General features: G+C 44.9%; 1 protein-coding gene across 2 annotated transcripts in view; it reads right to left on the bottom strand.

The window, feature by feature from the left end:
- Window positions 1-5,057: 5,057 nt before the first annotated feature.
- rrad (Ras-related associated with diabetes) overlaps window positions 5,058-9,634 on the bottom strand; it is a 26,090-nt gene continuing 21,513 nt past the window's right edge. The window contains exons 5-6 of one of the 2 annotated variants that reach the window (XM_048605737.1): window positions 8,119-8,323; window positions 5,058-7,016 (exon numbers count right to left, since the gene is read on the bottom strand). In XM_048605737.1, coding sequence (XP_048461694.1) covers window positions 6,739-7,016; window positions 8,119-8,323 — 483 coding nt within the window. In that variant the 3' untranslated portion in view covers window positions 5,058-6,738. The remainder of the gene's footprint in view (window positions 7,017-8,118; window positions 8,324-9,634) is intronic. The other variant, XM_020523671.2, reaches the window with a different exon arrangement.

Here is a 9,634-nt window from a genome sequence, read left to right as displayed (position 1 = left end):
ACTCCTCTCCTCATCTGGCATGGATCAGGCAGTTCTCAAAGTTGACTTTCAGGTTAGAGAAAAGGTCAAGTCAGACACAAAACAGCTAAATTCTTACCTGGTCAAAGCGGCCGTTCCCCTGACAGTCCCCTGTCGCAAGGAAACTTTCTTATAAACTGCTCAGAATTCAGTGTTAATCATTGACTTCCTGTCTCACACGATCCAATCTTAAACCAGCAGCCACCTCTTTCACATCCCATTGCTTTTCAGATAGGGTGTGAGACACAGAAAGCAGACGAAAGAGCCATAGAAATGTATTTAGGACAAGTCTAGCCCAGCCAATTACTGGCCCTTCAGTCTAATCTAGAACGTGTGAAACATGATGCGAGGTGGTAGAGCCGGAGAGATCTACAACACAAGGCCCTTCAGCCCATCGTGTCCATGCTGGTCAAAAACAACCACTTAATTATTCTAATCCAAATTTCCAGCACTTGGCCCATAGTCTTGTATGGCTTGGCACCACAAGTGTCATCAACAGTGCTATCAAGCAGCACCTGCTCAGCCAATAACCTGCTCAGTGATGCCCAGTTTGGGTTCTGCCAGGGCCACTCAGCTCCTGATCTCATTATAGCCTTGGTTCAAACATGGACAAAAGAGTTGAATTCAGAAAGGGTTATCAACATCTCATCTTGGACAGACCCTCTATCCTGAGTGAACCTTTTTTGCACTCCCTCTATGGCAATAATATCCTTCCTGAAACAAGGACACCAAAGCAGCACTCGATAGGAGGGCACAGTCTAAACAAACTCCGATACAATTGGAACAAGGCTTCAGTCCTCCTGTACTCAAACCCTCTTGCAAGAAAGGCTAACATTCCATTAACTTTTCTAATAGCCTGCTGCACCTGCATGTTAACCTTCAGTCATTAATTGACAAGGACACCCAGACCCCTTTGTACATAAAAGTAAAACAAAGGACTCCAGATCCTGGAGATCTGAAACAAACAAAATCAGAAATTGCTGGAGAAACTCAGCAGGTCTGGCAGCACCTGTAGAGAGAGAAACAGAGTTACTGTTTCTGGTCCAGGGACCGTTCTTCTGAAGAAAATTCATACCGGACTCAAAACGTTAACTCAGTTTCTCTCTTCACAGATGCTGCCTGACCTATTGAGTTTCTCCAGCAATTTCTGTTTTTGCTTGTTCACTTTATACTTCTGCACTTTCACTATTTCGGAAATACTCTGCACATCTGCTTCTCTGGCCAAAGTGGATAACCTCACATTATATCCCATGGTGCCATGCTTTCTCCCACCCACTAAGCCTGTCCAAATCCCCCCGAAGCCACTTTACATCTTCCTGGCAATGTACATTCCCACTGAGCCATGTATCATCTGCAAATTTAGAAATATAACAGCTGGTCCCTGCCTCCAAAGCATTGATAAATATTGTGAACAGCTGGGATAAGCCCAAGGACTGGTCCTTGCGGTACCCCACTAGTCACAGCCTTCCAATGTGAGAATGTCCCATTTATTCCTGCTCTCTGTTTCTGTCTGTTAGCCAATCTGTAATCCATGCCAGTACATTCCTTCCTGTTCATGTGCTTCAATCTTTCTAACTCGCCTCCTGCAGGGGAACTTTATCAAAAGTCTCTGACAATCTAAGTATACCTCATCTATTTTCTTTCCTTTATCAATTTTGTTTGTAACATCTTCAAAAAAACTCCAATAAGCAGATCAAACATGATTTCCCCTTTATAAATCCATGCTGACTCCACCCAAGCAGATCATTATCAACAAGGAGTCTACTCATCCCATCCTTTATAATGAATTCTGGCATTTACCTACAGCTGATGTAAGACTAACAGGGCTATAGTTCCCTGTTTTCCCACTCCTACATTTTCAAATAATTATAACTATAAAATTAAATATGTAATTAAAAATAATTATAAGAATTATAAATTCTTCTGACTTTGCCTTTATTGCACCCACATTTGTTTTAGCCAACCGTTTCCTACTTATGTACTGATAAAAGGTTTTACCATCCTATTTTGTTTAATAAAATGATATATTTTTGTTGAATTGCATTCATATTCTATTCTACCTTTCCTCAACAGTTTCATTGTCCACCCAATCAGCACACTCTAGTCACGCATCTGGCTTTCTTCTTGCATTGTCCTGATGTGTACAAGACAAAAAGCTTCAATAAAATCTGTCTTTCTTCAGCATTCATCAATTTTACCATTGGTTCTTATGGGAAACAAAGTTTCACTTGAAGACAATTCACTTAAAATTGTGAATTTTCAGGAACACAACTTTAAATGAGAATTTGCTACAAATGCGAATCAGAAAAATTTCCCAATCACATCTGGTGTCAGGCACAGGCTGCCCTCACCCTGTTGACGTGTCGTATCAAATTCTTTGTCAAGTGGGTCAGGAAAGATGCAAGCATAAAAGAACTGACCCTCCCTGGAGCAGTCATCCCAGGTCAAACCGTCCCTGTATCAATAACAATATCACTACCTTCTGCTCCAGATCCACTGTGGTATGATGTATGTGGGTTTCCAAAAGGCATTTGTTACAGTTCCACGCAACAGACTTTTGAGCAAAGTGCAAGCCCAGTGGCAGCATGATGGCTCAGAGGTTAGCACTGCTGCCTCACAGTGCCAGGGACTGATCCCATCCTCCGTTTTCACATTCTCTCCATGTTTGTGCGGGTTTGCTCCCACACTCCAAAATGTGCAGGTTAGGTGGATCGGCCATGGGAAAAGCAGGGATACAGTAGGGGATGGGTCTGGGTGGGATGCTCTTTGGAGGGTCAGCATGGGCTGAATAGCCTGCTTCCACTGTAGGGATTCTATGATAAAAGGAGCAGAACAAATGTGAATACAAAATTGGCAGCATGACAGGAAACAGAGAGTAGGAGTTAATGGATACCTTTTTCAGTCTGGGGCAAGGTTTAAATTGGAGTTCCCCAGGGAGTAGTTTCAGAACCAGTGTCTTCCTGATATATATCTATGATCTATACATGGGTTTACAGGGGACAATTTCAAAATTTGCGGATGATATGACAGGGTTGGGGGATGATGGGCAGCAGCATTGTGAACTGTGTGGAGGATAGTGTAGAACTTCAGTAAGTGAAATTGGGCAGAAAAGTGGCAGCAGGAATGTGACGCAGAGAAAAGTGAAGTGATTCATTTTGGGAGGAAGGAAGGACACAGAGAGTCAATATGAAAAAGGACACAACTGTAATGTGGATGCTGGGACTGAGACAGACAGCTGAGTGTATGTGTACAGTTTACTGCATGTGGCACTGCAGGTTGACAAAGGAGAAGTCAGGCCCATTCTCCCTGGAAAAGAGAGGATTGAGCGGAGATTTAAAAGAGGGGTGCAAAACCAGGAGGAGTCTGGGTAGAATAGAAAGAGAGAAATTGTTCCCTTTGGCAGAATGATTCAGACAATTGAGAAATTCAAAAGGGATTTGGACATTACATGTAAGGAAAGAAGGTGGAGGCCTATGGGAATAACACAGGGAAGCTTAATTGATCATTTGGATAGCCAGCATGGTAACAACAGGCCAAACACCCTGTTCTGAGCTGAAATATTCTGCAAGTTTATGAAAGAAATAGAATTGCATTAAACTTTAAATTGCAATGTATTGTACTTTAATAATTGTTTCAGTAAAGTACATTTTGGGGCTAAGGGAATGATAGACACATCATTATGCTCTCCTACAGTTACACTGATAAAATCTTTAGTTCCCTCAGGACAGTGACTTGAAAGGAATTCAGGGATTTACATATACATATTAATCAAGTAAAACCTTCTAACCAACTAAAGATTTAACAGCATCTTAGGTTTGTTTCATACATCCTCATCAGTTGTGTGACCCTTTGATCTTTTACTTGTAAATTCTGTGTCTGATACTACCTCTCTCACTAACAGCTGACGAAAGGGCTATGCTCCAAAAGCTTGTGATTTCAAATAAACCTGTTGGACTATAACCTGGTGTCGTGTGATTTCTGACCTTGTCCACCCCAGTCCGACACCAGTACCTCCACGTCAACTCCTACAGTGTGAGGGAGTTGAATTAACATCAGTACAGATACAATAAAAAGCACAGGTCACGGGGTGGTGGGGGAGGATTACTGTGTGACGGAGCTGGATTAACATTAGTAGAGATACGGTCAGTAACACAGGGCACTTGGGGAGAGGGGTTACTGTGTGACAGTGTGACGGAGCTGGATTAACATCAGTAGAGATACGGTCAGTAACACAGGGCACTTGGGGAGAGGGGTTACTGTGTGACAGTGTGACGGAGCTGGATTAACATCAGTAGAGATACGGTCAGTAACACAGGGCACTTGGCGGGGAGGGGATTACTGTGTGACAGTGTGACGGAGCTGGATTAACATCAGTAGGGATACAGTCAGTAACATAGGCGCTGGGGGAGAGGGGTTACTGAGTGACAGTGTGAGGGAGCTGAGTTAACATCAGAAGAGATACAGTCAGTAACACAGGGCGCTGGGGGGGAGGGGGTTACTGTGTGACAGTGTGAGGGAGCTGGGCTAGTATCGATAGAGATACAGTCAGTAACACAGGGCACTGGGGGGAGTGGTGAGGGGTTACTGAGTGATGGTGTGAAGGAGCTGGGCTAATATCAGAGACAACAAGGTGCAGGGCTGGATGAACACAGCAGGTCAAGCAGCATCATAGGAGCAGAGAGGCTGATGTTTCGGGCCTAGACCCTTGGCTAATATCAGTACGGATACAGTCAGTAATACAGGGCACGGGTCGGGTGGGGTTACTGAGTGACAGTGTGAGGGAGCTGGATTACCATCAATAGAGATACAGTCAGTAATACACTGCACTGAAGGGGGTGGGGGTTTGCTGAGTGGCAGTGTGAGGGAGCTGGGTTATCATCAATAGAGATACAGTCAGTAACACAGGGCGCTGGGGGAGAGGGGTTACTGAGTGACAGTGTGAGGGATCTGGGTTAATATCAGTAGAGATACGGGTGCTGTGAATAGTTTCTATAATATATACTGTTCCATTACTGCAGAAAGGTATCAGCACACCTTGTTGCAAGGCTGAATAAATTTTATTTTAAATACAAAAATCAATATGTAAACAGTTAAGAAATGATTTGAATAATATTAAACAGAAGTGCAAAGGAATCTGATGCAACAAGAATGGAACCACAGTGATGATGGATTATTGCTTTTTTAATTTTAGTTTCACAGCAGCTGCTCCTGAACTTGTGATACAGCTTGACTACTCCACATGATGTTTCTGTATGAGCCTGCTCACTTCACACATCCCCAGAGACACCTGAACATTCTTTCATTCCCTTTCACTCAGTTTAACAGTCAGCTCAAAAAAAAACCTCTCACCAATAAAACTCCTGGTGCTTTTCAAAGTTTTACTGCTGTTTATACCATTGCTCTGCTTTATAAATCAGAAATGAGACTTAACTGCTTCTTTTAAATAAAGTGAAATTTCTCCTTGCCCCATTCCTTGAGTTACTGATGTTGACCGATTTACAATGATCCACCACCAGCACCGACAATACGTTGAGAATCTACCCTGGCTGTATCAGAATCTGAAACTGCAGCCCTCAAACAGCATGACTGTCAACTTCTTAACACAGGCAGCTCAGATTGACCTGCATCCACTTGGACCAGCAATTCTTTCCCAATTCTCTTGAGTCTTTGAGGGCTACGGGGAAAAACTATGCGAGTGGGATTAATTGGATAAACTTCTCAAAGAGCTAGCACAGTTATGATGGAATAAATGGCCTTCTCCTGAGATGTATGATTCCATTATACACAACCTCAGAGCTGTATTAGACACCAAAAGACTAATTCTTCATGAGTCCACCACTGTATTCAAGGTCTGATTCAGTGATTATTGTCTGATCCTATGTACAGAGAGAAAGCCTTATTAATTAAATGGAATATGGATTGCCCAGAGCAGCCAACATTACAGCTACTTTCTCCTTTAAAAGGAGACGGTCCTGTGGTGGTGGCAGTGTCCCTATCTATAGACCAGTAAGGCTGGCTTCAAGATCCGCCCCCCCCACCCCTGTCACAGACATTTGCCCAAACAAATTGACTAAAGAACATTTTCCAGCCACCACCCCAAGTCCTGGTGGTAACAGATAGAGTACTGAGGCAGACCCTCTTTCAAGGGAATCATAAGGGCAGCTTCCGAGAAATCACCTCCTTCCAAAATAACAATTGTACCATCTCCCCAGCCTCGGGGTTCCAATTCTTCCCGAAAGCTCTCAGCTGTCCTTCCGCAACCATCTCCATCAGCTCTCTCTCTATCGGTCAGTGTCAGAATGGTAGCCTGTTGATATTGGGAAGGAGCTTGATGAACGAAAACGGTACGGTATGTCAGAAGGCAGGTAAAAAGAGTTTGAAGTGAGAGAGGCAGGAGGCCTCTTGTCTTCTTGGTGGAGAGATTGTTAGTCACTTGGTTCCACAATCTAAGGATGTGATCCACGTTTGGGGGCTGATGCACTGTCAGTTTCACCGTGCCAGTCAGGAGGCCATCAGCTGCAGCACAGGCAACTTGCAAAAAATGCATCACTGTGTTCATCAGCGAGATCTCAAATTCCTTTTGTATAGTTCCAGATAATGTGCATTCTCCAAGCAGTAACTTCTACCTTCCAACAGCCACATAAAGGACACACACACACACACACATTTCATAATGGTTGCACAGCAGCCAAAGTGACACCCGCGTTTCGTCAATCTCTCTCAGAGGACGGAGAGATCATGGCAGGACTTGGACTTCTGTTTGAAGGCCATCTTCTTGTTGTTCCTGGCCGCAATGCGGCTGAGGAAACGTTTGGCCCTCTGCCCGATGCTCTCCCGCCTCTTGGCATCTGCCAGCCGCCTCTCGTTGGCCTCCTTGCTGTCCCTCCGCAGCCTGATCTGCCGGATGATACCCTCAAAGAGATCCCGGACGTTGTGTTGGAGAGCAGCTGAGGTCTCGATGAACTTGCAGTTGAAAACCACAGCACAGGATCTCCCCTCTGTGGAGAAACCAGAGAATCATCGTTACCCTTCGAGAAGAAACAAGTGTTTGAATTTATATAGCACCTCCCAGGCCTCCGAGATCTCCCAGAACATTTTGCAGCTGATGAAACACTTTCAAAGTAACAGAGAAGGTCTTACGAGGAAAGGTTGAGAGAGCTAGGGCTTTTCTCTTTAGAATGACGAAGGTTGAGAGGTGACTTGATGGAGGTGTACAAAATGATCAAAGGTATAGATAGAGTGGACAGCCAGGAACTTTTTCCTAGGGTGGAGGTAGCTATTACGAGGGGACATAGTTTTAAAGTGAGTGGAGGTAGATATAGGGGAGACGTCAGAGGTAGGTTCTTTACTCAGAGAGTGGTCGGGGTGTGGAATGCATTGCCAGATAGGGTAGTGGAGTCGGCCTCATTAGGGGCATTTAAGCGGCTATTAGATAGGCATAAGGATGATAGTATAAGGTAGGGGTGGAGGTTAGATAGACCTTAAGTTTAGGGTAAAAGTTCGGCACAACATTATGGGCCAAAGGGCCTGTACTATGCTGTACTGTTCCATGTTCTATAGCAGACATGACAGACAATTTACAAATAAATACCAAGTACCAGGAACAGCAGCATGATATTGACCAGTTCATCTGCTTTCAGTGATGATGGTTGAGGGATAAACATTGGCCAGGACTCTGGGGAGAATGTCTAAACATTGTCTTGTGGATTCTTTATATTCTACTGAGAAAGCAGAAAATCTCAGCTTAATGTCTCATCCAAAAGCAGCATCAATAACCCCATAACCATGGCTTTCACAGGGATGTAGACAGTGAGAAGTAGAGAGAAAGAGAGAGAGAGAAAGAGAAACAGAGAGAGAAGACAGGGAGACATATCGAAGTAGAGATGGACAAAAGAAAGAGACACAGATACACTCAGGGATACAGAAACAGAGAGAAATAGTGATGGAGAAAGACAGAGAGACTGCTAATTATTTATTTGTAAAAGCCTTTGTTGAGCGTGCTCTGAGGTTCTTCACCTTCAGAGCTCTTTCACATTGAGAACTACCTTGTTGCCATTTCAAACACTAGGTTTGGAAGCAGTAAGTGTAACTCCCACGTACCTTCCACAGACACCTCTCTGGATCGAACCAAGTCACTTTTGTTCCCAACCAGGATAATGGGAATGTCCTCTGCCTGTCTCACCCTCCTCAGCTGGATCCTCAGCTCTGAGGCCTTCTCGAAGCTGGCTCGGTCTGTCACCGAATATACAATGATATAGGCATCTCCAAGCTTCATACACTGCTCACGGACCCAGTTGGTGTCATCCTGAAATGATGAATAAAGATATATTTCATTCTCCTGATAGCACCCTCACAAACACAACCACCAAGGTTACCTGACAGGAAAGACAGGGCTTCACTTTAATATCTCAACTGAAAGGTGACCCTTGATGGTGCGGCACTCCCTCAGCACTGACCCTCTGACAGTGTGGCACTCCCTCAGTACTGACCCTCCGACAGTGTGGCACTCCCTCAGCACTGACCCTCTGACAGTGCGACACTCCCTCAGTACTGACCCTCCGACAGTGCGGCACTCCCTCAGCACTGACCCTCCTACAGTGCGGCGCTCCCTCAGCACTGACCTTCCGACAGTGCGGCACTCCCTCAGTACTGACCCTCTGACAGTGCGGCACTCCCTCAGCACTGATCCTCCGACAGTGCAGCACTCCCTGAGCACTGACCCTCCGACAGTGCGGCACTCCCTCAGTACTGACCCTCCGACAGTGCGGCGCTCCCTCAGCACTGACCTCCGACAGTGCGGCACTCCCTCAGCACTGACCCTCCGCCAGTGCGGCACTCCCTCAGCACTGACCCTCCGCCAGTGCAGCTCTCCCTCAGCACTGACCCTCCGACAGTGCAGCATTCCCTCAGCACTGACCCCTTGACAGTGCGGCACTCCCTCTTTAGAGTCTATCATTGGCCAGTACCCAAATATTGCATTTCATGTATATCTGTTGTTAGAACGACGCATGAATTGGAACCCTGAAATAATTATTGACACTATTTACTTTTAATTCAAAAATGTATTTTTTCAGAGGACAATGGACAAGCAAAGCTGTGTATGCAAATTCTGTGACTGGTAAAGTTTTATGTGAAACTCATGGAAACATCAAACAGGGAGATGTTTAACAAGAGAAGGTAATGCCTTTTTCTGACATGTCTGTTTTACGCTCCAGGAATATTAAACAAATGAGTTAGAATCTGACTGCAACACCTGGCTGTGTGTATCGCTGGTTGGACATTCTAGTATGTAGATTACAATGCTGTGAGGGGCACAGTGTGGAGAACTGCCTTTCTAAACACCTTGGCACATAAAACAAAATAAAAAACTAAAATTCGGTCACTGTCGAAAGGAATCAGAAGCACAGAGTTTTTGCCAACCTGCACAGCCAAGAATCTTGAAATCAACTGCTCAACTGCCAGTGTCAACATCAACACTACCCAATAACAGCCACTATATTTTCTTGGATAGCAGGAACTGCAGATGCTGGAGAATCTGAGATAACAAGGTGTAGAGCTGGATGAACACAGCAGGCCAAGCAGCATCAGAGGAGCAGGAAGGCTGACGTTTCAGGCC

Source organism: Rhincodon typus, chromosome 15 (genome assembly GCF_021869965.1).
Source record: "Rhincodon typus isolate 14 chromosome 15, sRhiTyp1.1, whole genome shotgun sequence".
Classification (NCBI taxonomy): domain Eukaryota; kingdom Metazoa; phylum Chordata; class Chondrichthyes; order Orectolobiformes; family Rhincodontidae; genus Rhincodon; species Rhincodon typus.
This window is presented reverse-complemented; position numbering and strand designations above follow the sequence as displayed.